Here is a 27,330-nt window from a genome sequence, read left to right on the forward strand (position 1 = left end):
GAGAGAGTCAACACTTAAAAGATACAGAGAGATTGCTGACCTGATGGTTTGATGTAAATATTTACTACTTAATTCAATTATCTTCACGAAAAAAACAAGAAGAATCAACACTTAAGTCTTCGGATCTAGAGAGATATATCATATCAATCATAATTCGTAAAATTAGAGACATAATTTGTGAAATTAGAGGCACCAGGTAGGCGGGAGAGGCGGAAGTCGGGAGGCGGGCTTGGCAGTCGGGCTAGGTAGCTGAGAGAGGCGGGAGGCGGGTTAGGTAGGCAAGAGAGGCGGGAGTTGCGGGCCAATTGGTGCGAGGCGGGACAAGACAAGATTGAGGTTTTAGAAAAAAAAAGCCCCGTTGCTGGAACGATCGTTTCAAACAGGGAATAGCTAGGGAACGGCCCAGAACGGGGCATGGAGTGGGTTGGAACGTTCCGTCAGCATTTCCGAGGCGCGGACCTCCCAGAACGCGTTAATCCGTTCCTAAGTGCTGGAATAGGCGTTCCCTGTTTCTATGAGGTGTACAGATTCTGTGCTCATGTATGTTAGACATATCTGCATCACCATAGATGTTTGGAGGAGATTGGCATCTCTCTTGCGGGTCTAGACATTTGGGTATTGATTATCTCGTGTTGAAGCTACAACAACTTTCTGTCGTAGATTCCCCTATGATGCGGGATCACATCCACAAGATGGAGGAGATTCAGGATGAACTTGTAGAGCCTTCTTCGTTTGTTTTGTCTTCCGAGCAGTCTTAGCTCATTGATAGTGGTGTATCGAGTCCTATGACTCTCCAAGGTGATTTGTTATAGGATCTTCGTTCATTAGAGGTTATCGTCATTGCTGGTGACATTTCTTCGATGCTTGTTAGTGGTGTTTGCACCTTGCCTCTATTGTTTGATTGTTCATCGAGCTTTGCTTCTGAGGTCCTACATGTTTCGGTGGGCGGACTTGGGCTTCCCTCTCCACTCAGTTTCTAGCCTTTCTCAACTCGGACCTGCGTTGTCTTTACCGCGCCATCCGTCTTTGTTGAGGACTCTTCTATAGGAGCCACTTTTATGACAGGTTGGTGGGAGAGGGGGCTATCTATGCTCCCTTTCCCTTCCATTGTGTAGGGCTCTTTGAGGTAACTTTCTATTGTAGCACCCATTTCTGATCGTGCACCATTTATCGCACAGGTTCCATTCCATCCCCCATCATCTCTTGTGTTTCCTTGTACCTCCCATTCCTTTTAGAGGGGCACAATGGTGGTGATGTGGTTGTGGATTTCTTGGTTCTTTGTGTTTCAGAGGGGGCTTTCCAAGATCAGGAGGAGTTACTTCAGGGCTTTTAGTCTACTTCGGGCCTTTCCTTTATGTGGCTATCTCTTTTCTTCGTCATCGAGCCACCATCCCTTTGCTGCTTGGCCCTTGGTCCATGTTGTTTCTATGTAGCTTATGGTGCCTTCGATAGTTCCTCACTACCATCTTATAGTTGGGTTTGCGGTTTGACTCATCCATTCTTGACTGAAGTTTTTAGGAGTAATCTATTTGAGGCTCCTTGATTACCCTTGCCTTTTGGTGGCCTTCCATTTGATTGGATTTTTCCATGGAGAGGGGGGTCTTGCTCCTTGGTTGGCATTCTTCATTGATAGACTTCATCGGCATTGGCACTCTTTGTTGCGGAGCTTAGCTGAGAGTGACAGAAGTTCGAGGAGAGTGAGCATGAGAGTGTGACGGTTGGAGAGAGTGAGAGAAAAGTGAAAGTACAATGCGATATGAGTGTATCAACAATGTGTTGGTACATAAATAATAAAATGTATTTATAGTTAGGGCATGTAAGGGTTCATTCACATGTATATCTAAATAATGTGCGTGTACTATATACGGAGGTTAAACTGGGCCTTTATCCCAACAACCTCCCACTTAAAGGTCGGAAGTGAACCTTTAACCAACTCCCACTAGTCGGATGCAATGCTCATGCTGAGCTTTGCTTTTACTTTTAGTGAGAACATCTATAGTGTTGTCTTGTGTTTTGATCTTGGTCAATGTGATTTGACCATCTTCCAGAATCTGTCTGATGAAGTGATATCACACATCTATATGCTTTGTGCGTGAGTGATACATGGCATTCTTAGCTAGATACATAGCACTCTGGCTATCACATCTCAAAACTGCAGTACCCATAGACATGCCAAGATTCTCTGCAAGTCTGCTCAACCATATAGCTTCCTTAGAAGCTTCAAAAGCTGATTTGTATTCGGCTTCAGTGGTACTTAGTGCAACAATATTCTGCAACTTGGAACACCAAGAAACAGCCCCACCAGTAACTGTAAAGACATATCCGCTGGTGGACCCACGAGTATCCAAGTCACCTACCATGTTTGCATCACAATAACCCTGCAAACTAAGTGCACCCTACCCATAGCAAATACACTTTCTTTGTGTCCCACTTGACAGCCTCTCAATGTGTTTTGCCAAGATTTGACATAAACTTGCTAACAACTCCTACTGCATGAGCAATGTCTGGACGAGTAGCAACCATAGCATACATAAGAGAGCCACAAGCTGATGCATAAGGGACTCCCTTCATAGCATTTGCTTCCATGTCATCTTTTGGGCTGTTGGCTTTGCTAAGCTTAAGGTGAGGAGGTAAGGGTATCCCAAAAGGCTTAGCTTCAGCCATGTTAAATCTGTCCAGTACCTTTCCAATGTATTTTTCTTGAGATAAAAACAACAATTTTTGCATTCTATCTCTATGAATCCTCATGCCCAAAATATGCTTTGCTTTCTCTAAATCTTTCATGGAGAAGGTTGATTTCAGCTGATTTTTAAGAGCATCCAAGCTAGTCTTTCTTTTCCTAGCGAGAACATATCATCTACATATAAAACAAGTATGATGGGGCTTGTTGTGCTAAGAAAAGCACTTAGCCACTTAAACAGCCCCAAAACATGCTTATTTTAGGCTTATTTTAGCCAAAACCCTAAAACGGGGAGTGGATCGAGAAAGTTAAGTGGGAGATGATCTAGAACCCTAATTTTCTATAAATTGGCAACCAGCCCTCCATTCTTTTACAATCTCGTTTTTGTAGGTTTCAGGCATTACTAGCTTGCTGCCCACATCCCAGTCATAGAGAACATCTCAGCCCTTGCTGTCCATCACTGTTTCCTACAGTCTGGCGCCTGTTTTCAGCCCTCCACATGCTGATTGCTGCATTTTCAGTCTTTCTCTCTCCTGCAGGCTCCGTTTTTAGTCTTTCTCTCTCCTGCAAGCTGTCCTGCCTGCGTTTTCAGTCTTTCTCTCTCACTGCAGGCTCCGGTTTTAGTCTTTCTCTCTCTTGCAGGCTGTCCTACCTACGTTTTTAATCTTTCTCTCTCCTCACTGCTGTATGTATCAAATCTAGCTTCTCACTGCTGCGTTTGTTGGTGTTCAACATTTGGAGGTTACCTTGCTGCGATTCGGGATCCGTTCGGAGTACGACACACTCTCTAGCTCATTACCCTTGCCCTGATCCTAGAGATACAGAAGTTCGAGGTTCAGTATTCATTCACTGCATAGTGTGTTTGCTGCATGAGCATCGTATTATTAGTAGTCATATCATTTCATTTATTCACTGTGTTCATTGTCTCTGAGTTACTCTAATCCTAACCCTAACTGTGTTTTTTTTATTAGTCTATGCTTTGTCGTACGGTTTCCGTTTATGTTTCTGTGTTAGGGTATTTTTCTTTACATTGTATCAGAGCCTGGTACTCTCTGAGAAACCTAGGCCTTTGATCTGAAAGCTCTTCGCAAGAAGTAAGAACAACAGTAGGCTCAAATAACTTCGAACACATCAACACCGATTGAGTCTCCAGATCAGCCTATGACGAGGACCAAGCGAGAGTGGGCTGATCAGCTTGCTCCACAAAGTTCCGACATGGTGGGAGAAACATCTGAGTACATGGAAGAAAAGATAGGTAAGCTGACCTCTGAGGAATATAAACTGATCATAGCCTATTGACAAAAGAAGATTGAGAAGCTCGACCGAAGGATTGCCCTTCAAGAAAAGTTTCTAAATGAAGGTATGCATGGATTTCACTCTTCAGATGTTGCGCGTAAGTCTGATGATGTTGCAGGGCCATCGAGACCTCCATCAGGGATGGGCCCCCCTCTTGGAGAGCAAGATTTGGAGTATGTTCCATTTTTTTAGACTCTTCTGTCCTCTCCGGTGCAAGGTACTTTTGATTCGTCTTTTGTGTCTTCTTCTTTTACCTCTTATGTTTTGCTATATACTGGTAGAGATCATGTGGAAGAAAGAGTCCAGTTTGTTAACTACGGAAAAGGTCCTCTAGAGGATTAATTCTTGTATGTTAACACACGTCGCGGGGATTATAAGAAAAAGCCAGGTAACTCTTCTTTTGTTCTTCCTTCTTTTCCGTCTACTTCACATAATCAGAATGAATTTGGTGTTCCTTTTACTTCATTACATGGTGTATCATTATCTTCACAGTTTCATTTTCAGTGTTTAAATGATAAAAATGAACAAAAAGAATCTGCATCTCATACACCTCACTTTCAAAACCCACCCATCCCACCACATTCTTCCGCTGCTTTACCACTTCCATTTACACCATTTACATTTCCATTTCAGACGCCTCATGTCACACCCCACATCACACCGGGGGGCTATGGAAACATAGGCACATCCTTTAGGACCTCATCCTTCCCTCAGCCGGGTGGTGTTCCACCTATCTTATACACACTTTCGGGATCATTGTAGCCTGGGTATCCCACTTAGTCTCTCCCGAGAACGGATGAGTTGCCTCCACAGTTTGCCTCCAAGGCATTGCCTAGTGGATCTTCTGGTCATAATGCTGTGTCCCAACCTTACTTTGGACAAGGCTACTGTGTCCCAGTGTCTCCATCTATATCGGCACCGTATGGAAACATTCATGTTCCAGTGTCTCCGCATCAATCGGCACTCATTGGACACTCACAGCCTACTTCTGCCTATCCACCTCTTCCCCCTCCTTCTTACTCTTATGAGACACTCTCACCTCCATCATCTTTTCCACCATCATCTTACTCCACCTACTCGACACCTCATGGTTCTAGCTCATCTTGTGCCAAGAATGTATTTAATGACAAGACTTGTTTTAACGGGTCAAACTTTACTACTTGGTCGAATTTGATGAGACATGTTTGATTCACAGAACCTATGGGATCTCGTGCAGGGATTGGAACCCCAACCCGATCCCGCATTTGTTCCATACGAGGTCGTCCGCTCATGGAAGGCTAGGAATGCCTCCGCTATTGTCGAGTTGATGCAGGGCTTATTGCCAGAGTTTCATTCTCAGCTTCAACATTTTGACTTAGCGTCAGAGCGATGGGCACACTTGACTGACCACTATGCGGCTTGAGATAGGACCCGTCATATTAATCTTGACCGTGAGCTTCAGCTTTTCAAAATCACTGACCGGGATGACTTGAAAGTCAAGTTGGTTGAGTATCGGCGTCTCCTCGTTGAATTCTCCACTATGGGGACTCCCAAGTCCTCTGACAATCAGGTCACATTGTTCCTAAATAAACTCCCCAAGAAATACTTCAATTTTGTGAAAGGAATAGTTTCAAAGTCTACCATGCCTACATTCTATGAATTTGAGTGTCAACTGTTGCGTTACGTACGGTTGTTCGATCAGTTTTATATGAATTCCTCTTCAGAGGGAGCTCTTCTTACTCATTATCAAAAAGGGCAACAAGGAAGGGCAAACCAAACCAAACCAAACCTCCACTCAAAATCAAAATCAAACTCAAAAGCTAAATCAATCTGGGGATTCTTAAGGAAACTCCCAGTCACAACTCAAACCTGGGTAGTAGAATGTACCTAAAAAGAATAGGTATTGTCAACATTGTCAAAAGGCTGGCCATTTTGATGACGAGTGTCGATCAAAGGCACGAGGCACAACACTAAAATCTAAGTCTCAGACCCCCGCCCCTCAGTCGGGCAACCCCCAGCAGGGGAGACAGGGTGATGGCAAGAGGCAGTGTTAGATTAGACTCACACTGCCACCGCACAGTCATCTCAGTCGACAACGTTCTCAACTCCAGAGGGCTTGTCTGACTGGTCTGTAGAGGCCTATATCGTCTCCATAGAGACATTAGATGCGAGTCTCATTCACATTTGTGAGTTGCCTCCCGACGAGGTTACTGCAGAAGCCCACTCGTCACAGCCGAGCACTTCAACTCCAGTTTGGATTGTGGATAGTGGAGCTACACATCACATGACTCCTATAGAGGACATTTTCCGTACTCGAGTCCCTGCAGTCGGGCGGGTTTGTATAGGAAATAACTCCTCGATCAAGATTTAGGCTCAAGGTTACGTCAGTTTTGCCGCTGACAAGGGTCCGGATCTGGCTTTGCAAGAAATTATGTCCCTCAACTTGGGGTGAACTTGTTATCTGTTTAGTAGCTTTGCCGGTTGGGGCGAGTAGTTTTCTTTACAGTGACCACAATCAAGGTTCTTGACTCTTTGACTGGTTTAGTGATTGCTCGCGGTGAGGCACAAGCTAATGGCCTATACCACATGATACACTTTCTGACCGAGCCGACTACCGAAGGCTCCATGTTCTATAGCTTCTAGGCCTTAGCCACATCTCGGGAGCCTACGCACAATGAGCGTCTTTGGCATTTTCGCTTAGGGCATCTTGGTTACGACTCACTTTATGAGTTGTCACGCCGTGAGCTGGTTGAGGGCCTTCCACGCCTAAAGCTAGCTCGAGATGTCTGTAAAGCGTGTCAGCTCGGGAAGCAGCACGGTACCCCATTTCCTCAGTAGTCTACATATAGAGCTGAGGAGCCTCTTAGATTGATCCACGTTGATCTTTGTGGGCCGACATCCACTGCTGCTTTGAGCGGTGTGCTGTATTTCTTTTTGATAGTGGATGATCATTCTCGATACATGTGGGTGTACTTTCTCAAGCATAAGTCAGATGCTTTCACATATTTTTCTGCTTGGGTGCTGCTGGTTCATAACCAGACTAGTTGTCGTGTTGGGTGCATGAGGAGTGATAACGGTGGTGAGTTTATCTCCCAGGAGTTTTCCGAGTTTCTACAGAAGCATGGCATTTATCGCCAGCTCACCTCTACCAACTCCCCCTCTTAGAATGGAGTCGTAGAGTGTAGGAACCGCACAGTCACGGAAATGACACGCTCTATGCTGTTCGCAACAGAGCTTCCTGAGCGCCTTTGGATCGAGGCTGTTAACACTTCGGTGTATATCCTCAACCGGTGCTCGATTGCGACTCTTCCTCAAAAGACCCCGTACGAGGCATTTTTTGGCTCTCGACCTGTTATTTCCCATTTCAAAGTCTTCGGGTGTCGTGCATACATACACACGCCTGATGACAAGATAGGTAAGCTTACTCCCCGAGCTGATCTCCTTATTTTTGTGGGATATTCCTCTGAAGCGAAAGCCTATTGTTTGTTCGATCTTTGGACAAACAAGGTGATTGTTAGGCGGGATGTTGTTTTTGACGAGAGGGATACCCTAGGACAGCCCTTCGATGCACACACCTATCGTTCTGTTGTAGGAAAACTTCTTTGGTTAATTCACACTAGGCCAAATTTAGCTTACTCAGTTAGCATACTCAGTCAGTATTTCACCCAAAATAGCTAGTATGATGATGAGTGTAGAGTCACCCGAGCTCGCTTACAGAGGGAAGTGGAGCTAGGCACTCAAACACATCACCAAGCGAAGGCTTCCCTCAAACGCCTTGTGCGGAAGAAGAAACGAGACTACCTAACGAAAGCAGAAGCAGAGATCTATAAGTATTTTTGGGGCAGGACAACAAGAGCGCATGGAAGATGTTTCATGAAAGACATCCCCCCATACAGATTACATCACCAGATGCTTGGCTTGACTATGGGAGACAGTTGTATGACCTACCAGGACAGCCACCTATGCAGCCCCCACAAGCTTGAAGGCCAACACAGTGGTCTTTCTTCACATGGAAAATGGTTAGGGATGCAATCTATAGATTACAAAATGGGAGGGCATAGGATAAGGATGGACTAGTAGTAGAACATTTCTCACATGCTGGTGACATATTAGCACCCATATTAGCACATATGTTCAATAGAGCAGTATATGAAGGTTTCCCCATGAGTTGGTCAGACAATACTATAATTCCGCTATTTAAAAGTGGTGATCCCCTGATTCCTAGCAACTACAGGACTATCATGATCGGTCATTCTTTGGCCAAGATATATGGATCTATATTGGAGCATGAACTCGGTGAGTGGGCTGAAATGCAAGGCAAGAGAGCACAAGGACAGGCAGGTTTCAGACGAGGATATACCAGGCTGGACCATATTCTCACACTTAGAGCCATTATTGAGGAGGGTTGAGCCCGACACAAGAGGATCTATTGTTGCTTTGTAGACTTTCGCAAAGCTTTTGATACAGTGCCTCGTACATGCATCATGCAGAGATTGCAGGATATTGGAGTACCAGAGGGTATACGATAGGGTGTCTATGCATTATATGAGGTAGTGACACGTCATGTACGAGCATCTGGGGGGCTATTAGAGAGGATTGACAGTACTATAGGAGTGAAACAAGGATGTCCACTTTCACCCATATTGTTTGGTCTATAGATAGATGAAGTGTTTGATTACATAGACCGAGGAGGAGGAGCTGGAGCCAAGGTGGCAAGGGTGCTGATACCGATATTACTGTATGCAATGATATTATTCTCATTTCAGATTCACCGGAGGTTTTGCAGTGCCATCTAGATCCTTTGCACATCTTTTGTAGAGATAAAGACCTCACAGTGAACCTTGGGAAGACCAAAACCATGGTTTTCAATATTTCAGCAGCATGGGTGACTAGATCTATGTACCAATTCACATTTGGGGGGGACATATTGGAGCATGTGAGAGAATATGTCTATTTGGGAGTCACTTTCTTTGGCCCACGTTTTTCGTTGAGAGGGGCGTCAGGGGCACGTCTGGCATGTGGATACGCAGCACTAGGGGCACTTGAGAGTCAATGTGCTCACATACAGTTCCAGGAGCCCCTCTCCAAACTTTGGTTGTTTGACACCCTAGTCACACCTACATTACTATATGGAGCAGAGGTATGGGGTTGTAGTTTATACCATAGGCGCCTTAGCCCACTCATGATCAGATTGGAGTAGAGATGGATTATTATGATGGCTGGGATAGCATGGAAAGGCCATTGATCATGATGATAGCACGCATGATTAGAAGTAAGCCCTCCACCCCACAGCCCATTGTCAGAGCAGAGCTAGGGGCAACATCCATAGTCATGGAGACACTCTTCAGGGCAGTGACCTTTTGGCGCACAGACTATGGGAACTTCCGCGCCATAGATACTCTAGATTGACACTAACCTCATCTAAACAACTAGCAACAGGAGGCGAGAAAAACTGTTGGTTTTCACAGATGGCTATTTGGATTAGCCTACATGGTTTGGATATTGACCAGGTCTTCCACCTTTGGATTATAGCCTTGACTGCCCTACACTTTTTGTTAGCCGATTAGAGTTGAACCAGGTGATCAGAGCTGATATCTTGAGGATTGAGATGGCAAGGACATGGATCCACCCACCACTCCCTCTAGGATCGAGTATGGAGTTCTACAGGAGTCATTTCTTGTGCCTCTCTGATAATGGTTTCACTAATCGGCCAACATATATGGACACCCATCTCTTCCATAGCGTATGGGTTGCTATCGGACAGATTTGCACCTCCTCACATAGGCTCTAGATGGAGATAGGCAGATGGACAAATACCCTAGCAGAGGATAGGACTTGCCTGCTTTGTGGTCGAGAGCCTGAGACGGAGGAGCACTACATATGCAGATGCACAGTATACTATGATATACAAGGACGGCACCACTGCCTCTTCCGGGATGGATTTGGACCCCTTCATCGCGTCATGGAGTACGAGGACCAGAGATGTCTATGAATCTTCCTCGTGGAGCTTGAGAGGCGCCGAATTGCACTAGTGCGAAACAGGAGGCCAGCTCACCCAGAGGGACACAGAGAGAGAGCAGTGACAAACTTCTTCTACAGAGCCGACCCTACTGACACTACCAGCCTAGCAGAGATAGAGCCACCCCGCCAGACATCTTATAGGCTACACCGTGGAGTCACATTGGATAGACCCATTCCTCTTCGTCGAGCACGACGACCCCGTCTACCAGGACCACGTCCGAGGAGGCCACACCACAATTGGATTAGAGCCATTATCATGAGACATCGCAAACTCACCACCAGGCATATTAGTGAAGCAGCTAGGGACCGCATCATAGCTGAGATAATGTGCAGATCTTGAGACCAGCTACAACCCATAGTCTCCACCACACTTTTGTACATGGCTAAATCAGATCTGGTTCTCCTTTTCTTTCCTTTTCTTTTCTATCGATGGAACAACACTACACATGGTTCACCCTAGTATAGCCCCATCGTATAGTTATTTTCAGTATTGTTTCATAGACCACCCACTTACTTGTAATGTTATCTTTACCTTATTGATGAGATGACATTAGATATGGATGTACTCTGGATTTTGTCTTATAGGCCACATTGGCCTGATATATATATATATATATATATATATATATATATATATATATATATATATATATATATATATATATATATATATATATATATATATCCTTCTACCTCCCTCTTGCAGCCTCTCGGGGTTTCCTTGTGCCTCTCTAATCTGCTCTCCATGTCTCTTATTTATAGCTTAATTAGAGAAGAAAGGGTTGTGGCTGAGAAGAAGAGCTCTTTATGGAGGGGATCTTGGCAAAATCAGTAATCTAAAACTTCTAAGATGCAATGTGATGCTCAAATCACAAATCTGATGGTTTCGTTGGCTTCGAAAAGGAGGTAAAACCTCAAGACACTTGTTCAAAAATCTTCCAGATCACTGCTTATTTTTCTCCCTGTTTGGAGTGCTGTTTGCTGGCTGTAAACTGCGATTGCGACGCTCGCGATTTCGCCAATCCTTCTTTTTTTGCATTAAATCTTCAAAATTAGGTGAAAAATCCACTTGCTTTTTTTATGTGACACCTTGTTCTAGAAGTTTCCACAACTTTTTAGGATATCTACAATAAATAATATCAAAATATAAAAAATATGCTAGTTTTGTCCAAAAATCTAGTATTTTTGGACCATCCATACTATACACACTGACACTAATGACTGATAAGGCTCATATCTCGTTCACGTGGTACCTTCCGTGATGGACGGCTACAGTCCTTGTCAATTCGGAAAAAATGTTGGATTACGATCCTCGGTTTTTTAAAATTTAAATTGTTAGTCAATTTTTACTTTAGTTAGTCTTTAGTAGGTAACCTTACTAACTTACTAATTGACTAACTAACTTTCAAACTAACCAACTAACTTTTTATTGCGTGGAAGTATTACATCCCTAGCTTGCCAAGGTGGCATTGAACTAATTGCTGAAACTACCTAGACATTGGCGCTTGTTGAAAAAGATGCCCACATAACTGACAGGAAATGCGTAAGTCCCTTCGAGAGAATCGACTACACCAACTGTATCCTGAGAATGCTAGTCTAGGGGATGACTAGTCTCTAAGAATCATATGAGAGAGTGCTCAACAACATCTAGGGAAATCAATGAGCTTTTAAGTTAGTCTTTATCTATAATTGTGCCCTTAAAGCATGATTGATTCTAGCCTTTTGTTTCTGGGCAGATCAAAGGGCATGTTTCCTTGGTGTTTAATGAAGTTATTGATTGCTTGTCTCTTTCTTATTTATGTGTGTGTAAGTTGCCCAAGCTCAATGGCTTATTGCTTTTAATTAGTCTCAATTGATTAGGTATCTTATTCAAGTTTTGATTAAACGTACATTGATATAGCTATTGTTGTATTACTTTACACATGTATAGGTGACGTACATTGTAACTTTCATTCCGGAAGGCAATGAAGACTTTAGTTCCGAGCTTGTAGTAGTGACAGATCGGGAGAAGTTTATTGTCCCAATTAGGTGCTTTGGTAAGAAAGGTGAGCCATGTTCTTCTTATTCTTGTTTCCTTTATGCATAAAGTCATTTTTAACAAGATAATTGACCCTTATTTTCCGTCTTGCAAAAGTGTACATGTTGCAAAATCACTACATAAAGTCTTCACAATCATCTATGACTGGTCAAGCTGATTCATAACATTTGTTAGTCACACATGTATTATTTACTCAAGCACTTGTGGTTGTAATGTTTTGCTTTTGCAACATACTTCCTTAATAATTCAACATCAAAATATAATACTAGCAGTGAACACCATTATGTGCTCCTCATAATTTGCCATGTGCTGAGAAACACGGATCCTTGAGCAAGGTCTAGCTATGGAGGACAAAAGTCAATGACAAGAAGCATGATGACCGAGACTAGACATTGACTGTTACTCAAGTGAATTAGGTTTCAAGATAGATTAGCTTGGACTCATAAACACAATCTTGAGTAGAGAGACAAGATTGAAAGTACAAATTACAATAGCATTCATAATTTAACTCAATGTCAAGTACACGCTTTTATAGTTGTAGGATGGTTCCCCTTTTTTCATTTTGCCTATGGGATTCAGGCAGCTTCTCCTAGGCTGTCACATGTTCCTTGTTCTAGTGCTCCATATAAAGAGGCTATCTTAGGAGTGTGATTGCATAAATCTCAACACCCCTTCTTAATCACAACCATAAAAAGAGGCTATTATGAGTAGAACCTTGCTAAGTGTAGACATGGAAAAACCAACCATATAAAGCTAGGCTGTCTACAAGGTCTCACTAAGTGTGTAGAGGCTGTCGTACGCAGGTTACATGAGGATTACAAAGCTTTTGATTGGAGTAGCAAGTACATTCAAGGCTTAAAAAAGTTGGTTTGAATAGTGGGAATAGAAGGATTGATGGGTTCTTGAGTGACTTTTTTTTCTTTGGTAGTTGCTAGGTAGGCCTTTTGTGATCTTTTCCTGGCATAACAAAAATTTTCAATGTGTCCTGTTCTTTTGCAAAAGTCACAGACGATGTTTTTTTCCCCTTTGTACTTGTTATTGACATAGAGAATCTATTTTTCCTTTAAAGTGCTTTCTTCTTCTTTTCCTTTGAGCTTTTTCTCTTCTTCTAAGAGTGATGCTTTAATGTCTACTAGCTTTGGATTTGGCATATTAATTAGTGTGGTGGAGATATTACCAAATTCTGGAGGAAGACTCTTCAACAGAACTCCAATGCATACATCTTCATTCATATTTAAATTAATCAATGTAATTTGAGTTAGCAGACTTTCCATATAATTAAGATGGCTTACAAGGGATGTATTAGCCTTTATATCCAACCTGAAATATTCAATCAACAATCCATATTTTGAAGATTTAGATTGGGCACCAAAGAGTGTGTCCAATTGTTCCCCAAGTGGCATGAGTTGTATCACATGTGTCTACATGGTGGATATAAGTGTCATCAAGCTCAAGCTTGAAAGATAACCATCGCATCTATAGTCTTGGTAGGCCACTAGGCAGCCACCGTACACCCTTTGTCCGATGCCCTAGCTACTTTGGGATGGGATGCCTTGGCAACATGAGTTTGCCTTCTTTTCTCACCCTATTTTGGGCCTGAGAGGGGATGTTTAGCTAAGAAATGCATTCTGTGCTGCTTAGCCACTTAAACAATCCCAAAACAAGCTTAATTTAATGAAAACTCTAAAATGAGGAGCGGTTTAAGAGAGTTAAGTGTGAAACCCTTATTTGGGAGGGTCCATCCTCATCTATAAATAGATAGGCTGCCCCCATTTAGTCTTATCTCTTCCGGCAAGATTGACCAAAGGCTTTTCTTCATAACGATCAAATTGATCCTCGTCTGTTAAGTGTGCAAGCCTGTTCCTTTGAAGTGGCATTATGGTAAATCGTTTCCTATACTGGATGGCAAGAGCAACAACAAATCTGGATAGAGACAAAGAAGGATTGTAATGCCGAGTAGAAGAGATCACAATGTCTAGGTTTTTTGTGACAGGAAGTTGCACCCTGAGTCAAGGTGAAACCAGCCTTCCTCCTCGGATAGGGTGGTAAATCCCTGATTACAACTTAATTACAACAGCAAACAATAAATGCAAATCTGAAAATACAAATTTACCTACTGATCTTGGATAATGCACACTGGATTGGCCCCAAAATTGGCGCCCCTTTCGGTATTTCTTTAGCTTTATTGAAGAAAAAGTTGATTTACAATGGGATTCTCCCAATCCCTTTTGGTATTTCAACTCCCCTTGCTTTCCAAAGTGACCAGTAAGTCTTCAATCTATTTTGCCCCTTGATTCGGGCATTCAATTGGTCTTCACCCACTTCATAGACGATGAAAATGCCCCAAATTCAATGGTTGGCTAGTCCTCCACCTAAATTCAACTAAAATTCACCTTCAGCCTTGTTGAATCCAAGTTTTGGAGCTTCCAATTTTTGGCACGCTTCCCAAGGCTGTTGCTAAACCCTGATTTCTGCTGTAAATTACGGTTTACAGTAGAGAAATTTGCAATTTCTCAGTCTCCAAGGGTCCAAATGGTGAGATCTTCGAAGCAAGGCTGTGAATGGCTGGGAGATGAGAGGGAAAGCTGTAGAGAGAGAAAATTCAGAGTTTTGTCGTGAAGAATGATTGAAAATCAGTCAAGTGCAACTACTGCCCTGCCACAACAGCATGTAGATGCAAAGAACTGAAGAAAATCAGTCATTTATTGTTGTTGCCCTGCCTCAACAGCCTGTAGATGTTGTCTCCTGCTGTTGATTGGTCTTCTTTTGCCCTCGGTTGCCTCAGAAGGTCCTCCAATGGCTACAAATCAGACCAGCAACCTCCCCTCCCTCTCTCTTGCAGGCTGAATTTATAAAAATGTCTCTCTCCAGCCTCTAAAGACGTTTTTCAGTCTTGCATGGGCATTTTTAACAAGTGGCAGCCTTCCCAAATGGTTTTTTCAGCTTTTTTCATAATTAAATATTAATTTTCAGCCTTTAAATATTGAAAATAATCTAATAATTATTTTGGTGCCCTGAAAAATAATATGACTGGCCAATAATTTAGTTGGCCTAGGCAACTTCCATTCCCGAGTGTCTCTGTGCCATCTTTGACTATTAGATTGGCATTAGGTACCATTAAACGCCACTTTTCTAGTGTCACCAATTGACACTTATGGCCAAATGGATGACTTAGACTAACAACTGGCACCAGATACCACCAAGTATCTGTGTGGCATAACTTATAGCAACTTTTGCCTTTGACATCCTGTGATTTCTTCGGGTCTCGGGCTCATAAATTTACTTTAACCCCAGCTGCACCTCACATGTGCATCATTTACTTAATCATGTGATTAAAAATTAATTGACATGTTAAGTGAGGTTTTAAAAATATATGTCCTCATGACACAAGGAATGATTCCCCAGAGGAAAGCTAGTTAAGATCTTGCTTGGATGGAGAGATCTAGGAGCTCCAAGGTAGGTAGGTATTGCTAGCTATGGCTGCCAAGAAGGCTAGATTGAAAATTGAGTGAGAGATGAAGTCATCTGATGAAGTTGAGTTGACTAGAGGTTATAGGGAGCTAGAAGAACACTAAGTTGAGCTAAACTATGCTTACCATGACTCTGATACCATATTGAGAAACACGGATCCTTGATCAAGGTCTAGCTATGGAGGATGGAAGTCAATGCCAAGAAGCATGATGATTGAGACTAGGCACTAACTGTTACTCAAGTGAATTAGGTTCCAAGATAGATTAGCTTGGACTCATAAACACAATCTTGAGTAGAGAGACAAGATTGAAAGTACAAAGTACAATAGCATTCATTATTTAACTCAATGTCAAGTATATGCTTTTATAGTTGTAGGATGGTTCCCCTTTTCTCATTGTGTCTATGGGATTCAGACAGCTTCTCCTAGGCTATTGCATTTCCCTTGCCTACTGCTCCATACAAAGAGGTTGTCTTTGGAGTGTGATTGCATGTTGGGTGTAAAGGCCCTTTACGCTCTTCCGTGTATATATTACTTCACACATGTGAACTCACCCTCGCGGGTGTAAGTGTACCGTACCTTAAGTATAAATACATTCTTTTATTCTTTGTGTGTACCACATTGGTACACACCTATCTATTGACTCGCTCTCACTCTCTCTCACTGTTCAGTACTATTGAGCACCTCGATTAATGTGCTTGTCCTCTCTCTGCTTCCGCTTCTACTTGACAAACTCGTATCAAAGCATTGGTTCACAAACAGTCACATTCGGTGCACATGCACTAGTTGTGATCAGAAACAATTATTAGGCCAGGCTGCAAAAGGCGACAATATTGTTGAAGGTGTGTATTGATAGATTGACGGGGGCTAGGTTGCAGAGGCGACAATACTGGAGGCATAGCAACCAGCGCAGGCTGCGGGGAGTAGGTCAGATTGACAGCCTGTGTGGCGACAAGGCTAGGCATTAGACGTGCATGTGTGACGAGTGGATAGGGGTCAGCGGCGACAATTGGGTGTGATAGGCTGACAGGGGTCAGACGGACGGGATGCAAGTGAAATTTTTGCTTGTTTGAGTTAGTTTCTTGGAAATTCTGCACTCTTGGATCCCGAAATTTGGGGCTTTTGCAAAGTTCATGAAATTTCTGCAATATTCACCCGTACTTGATGCTTGAGAAGATGTATTGATGCAATTGGAGCAGATTCATTGCAAAAATTTTGGGGCTTTTCACATTGGTGATATATTTTGAGTCAATTTGAGACTGGGCAGTGAAATTTGCAGCATATTCACTGCTGAGTGGGAGTCTTTTGAGTTTTGGATGCTTCAAATGTTGAAAAAAGGCAGCTTCTCTTGGTACATGTATTGCTCAATATGCACTATGCAGTGAAACAATGGTAAATACAACATTTGGGTCATTGCATTTGAGAATTTTGGTGATATATTACTGAAGTGGGAGATGTCTTCAATGCAAATTTATCAGATTCGATTCATGTATATGTTGTAATCAGTACTCGAGACTAAATTACAGCTAAACATCTGCTTCTTGGACATCTTGGAAGTACAATAATGTATACTTGCTGTTACAATTCGGCAACTTTGCTATTGGCTGAAAGCATTCAGCCCTTCATTGTAGTTGTGTATTGCTGAAGATGGTGGGCAGTGCATCTACATATGACACAAAGAATCTCTTTGAGATTCGTAAATTCGATGGCAATGGTTTTCATCTTTGGAAAGATCGTATGCAAGGTATACTCTTTGTAAAGGATTGTGATGATGCTTTAGCAGAACATAAGCCTGTTGCTTTGTCAGATGAGGATCGGGCTAAAATGAATAAAAAGGCCATTACTTACATTAAAATGGCCGTCACAGATGATAACTTGGTTAATATAAAGCGGCTTGATACTGCCTATGTAGTTTGGGAGAAACTCAAGGCCACTTATGAGAATACAACTCCTATCAATTAGGTACATTTCATGTGGAAGTTGGTCAACTTGAAGCTTGATGAGTCTAAGGCTGCCTCAGAGCATTTGAATGCTTTCACTGGTATTTTGAGTCAGTTACAGGATGCAGGTTTGCTAGCTTTTGATTCTAAATTGAGGGCTATCTTCTTGTTCATGACCTTGCCCGATTCATAGGAAGCATTGGTTGTGTCATTGAGCAATAATCCCAACTTGACATTTGATGGTGTGCGTGGTTCTATTCTCAATGAAGAGATTAGATACAAGGCAAGTGGGGAAAACAGTGGATCAAGCCTACAATGTAAGAGGAAGAACTGGAAAAATATGTAATGCTGCAAATAAAACAAAAAATGCAGCAAAATTAAGGAAAAAAAGCAAGATGTAACTTGTTATCAATGTGGTCGCAAAGGGCATAAAAAGCCCAATTGCAGGTACTTTGAAAGGGAACAAGAATGCAAGAAGCATGCTAATGCAAAAGGCAAAAAGAATGACAAGGATGGCAGCTCTACCCCTAAAGAGATAGAAAAAGCAAATGTGGTATCTAGTGTTCTTATTGAGGAAATAGAAGAGGATAAAGATGCTGATTTGCTGGTTGCATTTTCAGATTCGCTTGCTATGACAGTGGAGGACATGTATATCACTAAAACGGATGTGATAGATGCTTTGTTGTCAGCTCATGATGGTTTGTCACAATTGTGGATTGTTGACAGTGGTGCTTCATTTCATGTAACTCCATCTTTGGAGTGTTTTTCTTCTTATGCAGAAGGTAATCTTGGAAAAGTCTACCTTGGCAACAATTGTGCATGTGATATTGAAGGAATGGGCACCATACACCTGGCTCTAGAAAATGGTCAAGAATTGATTTTTCATGATGCTAGGTATGTATTTCGCATCAAGAAGAGCTTGCTTTTTGTTGGGCAGCTAGACAACAAAGGTTACTTTATTACTTTTGGTGGTGGAATGTGGAAAATACAAAAAGGGTCTATGCTAGTCACTAGAGGTGGTAAAAAGGGGACTATATTATCTCTACTGCAAGGCACTTCTTAGAAAGTTTATTGCAGTTGCTGAAGTACAGTCACACATGGAGTTATGGCACAAGCGTCTTGGACACATGAGCCAAAAGGGTTTGCAAGCACTTTCTTCACTTGGAAGAGTTGATGTGAAAAACTCAAAGCTTGACTTTTGTGATGATTGTGTTCTTGGTAAACATGTAAAGAGTCCGTACTCTCATGGAGCCTCTAGGAAGGCATGTATCTTAGATTTAGTCTATTCTAATGTATGCACCATGCCAATAAAAACTCATAGTGGTTTCTGTTATTTTGTGTCTTTTATTGATGACCATTCTAGGAAGCTATGGGTTTACTTGCTTAAGCAGAAAAGTGAGGCATTGGATGCTCTAGGAAGGCATGTATCTTAGATTTAGTCTATTCTAATGTATGCACCATGCCAATAAAAACTCATAGTGGTTTCTGTTATTTTGTGTCTTTTATTGATGACCATTCTAGGAAGCTATGGGTTTACTTGCTTAAGCAGAAAAGTGAGGCATTGGATGCTTTTAAAAAGTTTTATGCATTGGTTAGTACTCAAAAGGGCTCAAAGTTATAATGTATAAGAACAGATAACGGGGGAGAGTATGTATCTAAAGAATTCAATAAGTTTTGTGATGTCAATGGGATTGAATGAGAGTTTACAACTCCTTATAATCCATCATTCAATGGTGTGTTTGAGTGAATGAATCACATGTTATGTGAGAAGATTCGGTGCATGCTGTCGAGAGCTAATATCTCGCAATCAGTTTGGGAAGAGGCACTTAAAACCGCGGTGCAGATTTGCAATTGATCTCCACATCGTGCACTTGAAAGTGGTATCCCTGAAGAGGTTTGGTTTGGCAAACCTGCTTCATATGACCACTTAAGAGCCTTTGGCTGTGCGAATGCTATGTATATGTACCTGTTGATAGCAGAACCAAACTTGACATGAAATCTCATAGAGGCATCTTCATGGGTTATGGAGATGAAGGTGAAATGGGCTATAGAGTTTGGGTTCCAAGCATGAAAAAGGTGCTACGTAGCTGGGATGTGGTATTTAATGAGTCAAACCTATTGAAAAATGTCACATCTAATGACTCAGACAAAAAGAAAGTTAAATTTCAGCATGATCAGTTACTTGAGCAGCCATCAGCCACTGAAAATTCAGTTCCTTTTGATGCTGATTATGACAATTAGCGTATCATTATTGAGCAAGATGAAAATGGGCAGCAAGGGGATGCTGAACATCAACTTGAGCACCAAAATCAGCATGCTGAAAATGAATTACAGCAGCCTGAAATTGTATTATAGGCACCTGAACATGCAGTTCAGTAGCCAAACAATGAGGTCATTGACATTCCCTTGGATGTGGATCCATTACGTGATAACACAGATCATTAGGTAAGAAGGTCTACACGTGTCAGAAGACCTATACAAAGATTTGAACCTTCTTTGGACTGCATTTTGCTCATAGATGAAGGTGAGCCTCTTATGTATAAAGAGGCCTTATCATGAGAATTAAAGAAGAAGTGGGAGCTAGCTATGCAAGAAGAAATGAAGTCATTGTCTTAGAATGATACTTGGGATTTGGTTACATTGCCCAAGGATAGGAAAGCCATTTCTAACAAATGGGTCTATAAAATCAAATGTGTGGATAGCAAACCCAAATACAAAGCCAAACTTGTGGCTAAGGGCTATACACAAAAGAAGGGCATTGATTTTCAGGAAGTATTTTCTCCTATTGTCAAAATGACCACTTTTCGAGTGTTATTTGCTATTGTAGCATCTATGGATCTTGAACTTGATCAGATGGATGTTAGAACTGCATTTTTGCATGGTGATCTGGAAGAAGAGTTGTACATGAAACAGCCTGAAGGCTTTGTTATACGAGGAAAGGAGCATTTGGTATGTAAGCTTAAGAGAAGCTTGTATGGTTTGAAACAAGCTCCTAGACAATGGTATAAAAAGTTTGATGCCTTCATGCTCTCACATGGTTTTAAAAGGAGTAGTGCAGATTAGTGCTTATATATTATGAAGGCTGATGATGGAAGCCTTATTATACTTGTACTTTATGTGGATGATATGCTTATTGCTGGTAAGTATAAAAGCCAGATTAATGCATTGAAAAACAACTGAATTCAGCCTTTTTCATGAAGGATTTGGGTGCAGCTGAATATATTTTGGGCATGCGTGTGACACGAGATAGAGAGCAACAACTCTTATTTCTCTCACAAGAAAAGTACATCAGCAAAGTACTTAATCATTTTTCTATGGCTGATGCTAAGCCTCTTGGTCTACCTTTTCCACCTTATCTTAAGCTTAGCAAGGCAGATTGCCCAAAAGATAATAAGGCAGCAAGCTCAATGAAGGGTGTTCCTTATGCTTCAACTTGTGGGTCACTCATGTATACTATGGTTGCCACTAGACCTGACATTGCTTATGCAGTGGGAGTTGTAAGCAGGTTTATGTCAAATCCTAGCAAAGCACATTGGGAAGCAGTGAAATGTATCTTACGGCACCTTGAGGGCATACAAAGAAAATGCATTTGCTATGTCAAGGGTACGTTAGATTTGCAAGGGTATTGTGATGCAAACATGGCAGGTGACTTGGATACTTGCAAGTCTACTAGTGGATACATCTTTAACAAGAAATTATGGGTGTTCACTGTTGATGATTCTTGTTCCATAAAGGATCATATCAACAAGTTGGAGGACATGAGGGATGAGCTTGCATCCCTTGGCAGGATGATCTCTTTAGAGGATATGGCCATGATTCTTTTGATTCAACTGCCATCTCCCCGGTTTGATGTCTTCTACACCAGCCTTCTTACATCGAGGACCTGTGAAAAGCTTCTATGGGAGGAGCTTGCCCCGCTTGTTTTGAAGCATAACGAGCGCACCAAAGAGGTAGCTCTGTCAGTTTTTGGGGATTTTGGCTATTTATAGCCATGTCCCACTTGGCAGTTAGTCAGATCATCATCTTCCCTCCTTCCTTGGCAGGTGCACACTTCGACTCCATCATCTTTCTCCGTCTTTAGTGCTGTTGTCATCATCAGCCTGATTAGATGCCCTCACTGATGTTGTGGGCTGCGTGCAAGGACTAATTAGTCCCCCTTTTGTATTCAACATTTGTTCCTTGTTTAGTATAGGTTTCTTTTCTTCTTCTCTTGCAGATTGTCTCTCTCTTCCTCTGTGTTCGAGCTCCTTCATCCATTGTGCACTCTCACAGAAATACCCTAATGCAGAACGATAAATGAAAGCGTATGACAAAAGCATAAATTCAATAGAACACACTTAGGGTTAGGGTAACTCAAAGACAATGAACATAGTGAAAATTTGAATGAATGACTGAATACTGAATTGACAATGCTCATGTAGAAAACAAACCAGGCAGGAATTAAAAGTGTACCCCAAACTCTCGTGTCTCGTGAATTGAGGCAAAGGTGCTGAGCAGGAGTGTGTTGTACTCTTGACGGATCTTGAAATGGTGCAAGGCAGCCTCTAGATGTTGGACAGCAGCAAATGCAGCAGTGTGTTGCCGGATCAGTGTGAGACAAGCAGAGGAAAGAGAAAACAGCAAATGCAGGGTTGCTGATGATGTGGACTGTCAGGTGGCAGCAGAAACTGGTCAAAGACAGCAGCAATGATGATGTGGACTGTAGGGCAGTAGCTGGACTGGTCAAATGTAGCCTGCTTGGGAGTGTAGACAACAAACACAGCTTGGTTGCCTGGGTGGCTGCAGCTTGTCTGGAGAAGGGCTGACAGCTGGCTGCAGCAAATAGGGCTGAAAACCTGTGTGGGAGGTTGGAAACAAGCACTTGATGGATATGGACAGCAATGGGCAGCTTTGACTGAGATGTCCGCAAATGGGGTGTGGGAAGTGAAGCTAGAGGGCTTGAAAACTTGCGAAAATGAGGTTAGGTTGAATGGAGGGCAGCATGTCTATTTATAGAAAGTTTCGGGACCTCATACCACGCACAATTTAAAACTCTCTCAAGCCGCGCACCATTTTAGGGTTTTCATTAATTAAGCATTTTTGGGGTTGTCTAAGTGGCTAATTAAGGAGGTAATGCTTATAGTAGCTCAACACTCCCCCTTAGGCCCAAAAACTGAGCATGGTGTTTGTATTGAAGAAGTTTCAGCACTACTTGTTGTTAACCCACTTTAGTTCTATGTGGATCACGAGCCCTCTGTCCTTCCTGATGAATAAAACTAATTTGAAAGGAAAAATGATGTGATGATTACCTCTATTCTAGGATTTTGATTTTGAAGTGGTCACAAAGCTTGGTCACCATGGATTCCTCAGAGTAAAGAAGAGGAGTAGGGCCGACCCAAAGCTTTGGGTGTTTTTGTTTATATGTGTTTTAACCATAGCTACTTGGAACCGGGATCAAGAGTGCGGACGGGACCCCTTGGAACGTGGGGAATGTCCAAGTTCAGGGAATGGGAACGGGGGGAACCGCACATATCTTAAGTGCCCATGCTATGCATGACCCAAATTGCCCCAATAACCCCCTGATGCTACAAATCGCCCAAATTGCCTTAAATGCCTCAGAATTGCCCAAAATTGCTCTCAATGCCCCAAAAATGTCACAAATTTCCCAATGCCCCAAATGTGCCTCTAATTGCTCCAATATCCCTCAATGCTCCAAATGGACACAAATGTCCCAAAATTGACTCGATTATGCCCATGGCCCCAAATTGCCCTAAATTGCCCCAAATGCCCCAGGTACCCCAATTTCCCTTGAAATTAGACAATATAAATGGGTGATTACATTGGATTTGAGGATAGGGCTGAAATTTGATTGTGATTTGTAGAAGTTAATGATGCATCAAATTCGATTACGCCCATGGCCCCAAATTGCCCTAAATTGCCCCAAATGCCCCAGGTACCCCAATTTCCCTTGAAATCAGACAATATAAATGGGTGATTACATTGGATTTGAGGATAGGGCTGAAATTTGATTGTGATTTGTAGAAGTTAATGATGCATCAAATTCGAACTTTGCATAGACTCATGATTGGCTTGGGGCTTGTCTTGACACTTTGAATTTTTAACCAGAGAGATAAGATAAGATCTATTAATGTCTCTAAAAGGCCAGAATGGCCTATGAGTCCATAACCAATACAATTGGTATCATCATCTCTCATCAGAGAAGAAGAGATAGAGATAAAATTGTGTAGGTCTACATGGTAGATTGGGATGAGAAGTATGGAAAATTGAAAAAGCTGAAAAAAAGCGAAAAAACCAGGTTTAAAAAGATTAAAAGAGTGTAGAGTATCTCTCCCTAAGTCTATGGAATCCACCAAGACTCTGCAAGCTACCTTTGACTGAGTTAGCACGCCAATTTGCATTTGTAACGAGCAATTGTGATGCAAATGTGATGCATATGGGCATGCCTATGTCACCGAGTAGGTACTTTAGGGCATCGTGCTCTGCGTAATGCTGAAGCTCTGCCAACTGTGATGCCGCCTGATGATGTCCCTCGATGACGCCTATCAGTAGGAGATGTAGTGTTTGGGGTGGCAGCAGCTAGGGGTTCAGCTTACACTGAAAAATTCTATAATTGCTCTTTGGAGGGGTGGATGAGGCTAGGGTCGCCTCCTATCCCGTAACAATACTGCTCTGTGCCGTTGGAGCTCCAATAAGAAAAGACCCAAACATCTTTGGTCCTCATAGTCCATCACCAGTCTTAGTGGTCCAAAGCCCTTCTTAAAGAGGCAATGATAGCAACCTTGAATATCGTAGTATACAATACATTTACAAATGTAGTGCTCCTCCCTTTCTGGCTCCCATCCACAAAGTTGGCACATTCTCTCATTGTTGCAATATGGCTCCATCGACCTGTCTGAATCAACAATTGATGCGATGAGGTGCAAATTTAACCAATAGCAACTCGGAGTCCATGAGAAAGTTGAGTATTCATGTATCTCAGCCTCACTATCAAACCATCATGAGAGAGCTGCAAGAAGTGGCATTGGTACTGTGCCATTTTCGTGCCTAATGGGAAAGGGGGCTTGGATCAAGTCCTTCCTGTTTCCACTTTAGTGATGTCTGCTCTGATCACACTATTCAGCTCTGCACGAGAGAGACTCAAAGCAGGGCAGTCAAGGTTGTAATGGCACGGTGGTAGTCTATTTGTACTCATGCCATGTAAGTTCAGCCACGTCCTAATATGTGCATACCAACACTGTCTATCTCCCTTAGCTGCAAGTTGTCTTGAAGACTCGAGGGCTAGTCTAGGGTATCAGTCTTTAGGGAGTTGCTATATCCTTTGGAGGAAAGTGATTGCTTGGAATAATGCCTCAACTACCATGGGTGTAGTGCCGAATTCTGCTCGGATGATCTCTTGTGGTACCGAGGCTTTTGCCCTTATCATACGTACTATCATCATGACCAGTGGTCTTTCCATATGTTCGCAGCCATTATAATGTTGTGCTTTCGGTCCATCACAGTCCATAAGTGGCATCCGTCTAGTATGATAAAGGCTTGGGCCCCAAATGGCTGCCCCATAGAGTAGTGTGGGTATAACTAAAGTGTCAAAAAGCCACAATTTGGTACGAGGCTCTTGAAACTGTATGTGTGCACATTGTTGCTCTAGGGTACCCAAAGTTGCATATACCCGTGCAAGCCTAGCCTTTGAAGTTTCCTTCCATTAAAACTGTGGCCCTTTGAAAGTGACCCCAAGGTATACATATTGTCTAACCATTTCCATAGGCTGACTGTCATATATAAAGTGATGCTTTGAGCGTGTCACCCAAGTTGCCGAGGTGTTAAAGACCATAATTTTAACCTTTCCAAGATTAACCTTGAGACCTTTATCTTCGTAGAACACATGTAATGCATTGAGATGTGGTTGTAGTTCCTCAGGTGAATTTGAGATAAGCACTGTATCATCTGTATATAACAAAATTGACATCAGTATCCCAGCCAAGCTAGCTCCCATACCACCCCATCTTTGTATGTAGAAAGAAAGAAAGAAAGAAAGTTATATTAACGTCTTCTAAAGACCAAAGTTGGCCTATGAGACAAACTGTGATACAACTGATGAGGTCCAGCTATCCAAAATAAAAGTGCTGAATGAAAAGCTAAAAACTGGAAACTGAAAATACGGTGCTGTGAGTGTGATAAGTGTCGTGTATGTGTATGTGCGTATGTAGCTCTGGTACTCCAGATAATGGCTACAAAAGGGGAACAAATGTCGGCTGTGATAGGGGAACAACTGTCGGCTGTGATAAAGTGGTGCGATGTGTATATGTAACAGATGTAGGGAGATATACTATCCTGGGATGTAGTAGCAGTCGTCGAAGTCGCTAATAGCAGGTGATCCCTCCTGGATGCAGGATGTGGTACATCGGCGGTGGAGAAAGAGCAAACTGGAGATCTGAGATCCAATGTGTCGAGTGTCGTCGGATCTCAGTCTATTGTTGATGTCGATCCAATGTGTCGAGAGAGAGAGAGAGAGAGAGATTAGTGCATGCACATTAGTCAATTGAGATGGGTGAACATGTGGTAGAAGGTGTTGAGAAACGCTTTACCCTTCACTCGCAGTTTGCGTTTCTACATTTTGTGTTCATGGTTTGCGTTTAGGTTTTCCAACCCCAAAAAGGGGTACCATTCTAGACTGACTGTGTCTATTTATAGACCACTCTCTCATTCATTCCTCATGGCTAATTCATTCAGTCCGTCACCTCTTCTCTCTAGCCTCTCCACTATCCTCATACCCCTTCAGGAGGACATTGCGGTTTGTGGTTCGTGGCTGTCTTCATCATCTTCCTTGTGCTATGGCACCCTTGTTTCCTTGTATCACATTCACTTCATGATTCAGAACTTCATCATTCCATTCATCAAGGTTATTCTCTCTTCTCTTCTCTTCTCCATGTTTGCCGAGCTCACTTCGTGTTCCTCCCCGCAAACCCTATTGTCTCGCTAGTACGTCATCTTTTGACATGGTATCAGAGTTAGATCTACTCAAATAGTGGCAAAGATCCTCCACTCCAGTAAAGGCAAAGACCGGTGGCGAGTTTGGCATCCATTTCTCTTCTTCTTCCGCTGCATCAACATCCTAATTGGCGGCTGCTCCCTCTTGAGTTTGTTGTTTTCCAGCCTACGTTTTTAGTATTTCTCTCTCCTCACCCGCGTTTTTAGTCTCTCTCTCCTCACTTGCGTTTTTAGTCTTTCTCTCTCTTGCACTGTCATCTGCATCAAATCCAGCCTTCCTTGGCTTCGTTTGCCACAAAGATTCTCCTCATGAGAGAAGACAAAGACCAGTGGCGGGTTCAACATCAACATTTGATTTCTCTATCATTTCCGCTGCGCATTGGGAGATATCATTTTTCTCCCTTTCACCCTCCCTTCTCAGATGCCCTTCTACTGGGTACTACTATTGCGGTACGAACGATCATCCCACTGAAGACTGTCGACATCTCCTCCACAGTCCACTCTCTCGAGAGTCCATGACTGTTCCCCACCCTTGGCTCATCTTCAGCCTCCTTCTTCCCCACCCTCTTCCACTTAGGTTCGAGAGGCTACTTTTGGGTGCTTTGCGGTTGCTTCTTTTGAGCCCCAGATAGCTTCTTCGGCACGATCGGTAGCACTTCCTTTGTCATCAGATGCTTTGCAGTCCATGAGCCATGAATGGTTGGATTTCCTTTCTCTCTCAGATTGGGATTTAGAGGGGGATTTTCTTCCTTTGTCTTAGAGGGGGCTTCCAGTTCTTCTTCGGCTTCAGAGGGGGCTCCTACTTCTACTCCTTCCGATTCAGAGAGGGACTCTATGTGTGCCATGAAGTTCTTCACATACCACCACCTTTCACTTTCGAGGAGTGGCTCTCCTTTGAGCAGTCATTTCCTCTACTCATACC

At 42.6% G+C, this 27,330-nt stretch overlaps 1 protein-coding gene across 1 annotated transcript in view; it reads left to right on the forward strand.

The window, feature by feature from the left end:
* The window catches only part of LOC148040859 (uncharacterized), a 71,008-nt gene that overhangs the window by 19,001 nt on the left and 24,677 nt on the right, over window positions 1-27,330 (forward strand). The window contains exon 5 of the mRNA XM_087686630.1: window positions 11,907-12,021. Within this exon, the coding sequence (XP_087542756.1) occupies window positions 11,907-12,021 (115 nt within the window). The remainder of the gene's footprint in view (window positions 1-11,906; window positions 12,022-27,330) is intronic.

This window comes from Lygodium microphyllum, chromosome 1, assembly GCF_053477565.2.
Source record: "Lygodium microphyllum isolate KBCC chromosome 1, Lygodium_microphyllum_v1.1.10, whole genome shotgun sequence".
In the NCBI taxonomy this organism is placed as follows: Eukaryota; Viridiplantae; Streptophyta; class Polypodiopsida; order Schizaeales; family Lygodiaceae; genus Lygodium; species Lygodium microphyllum.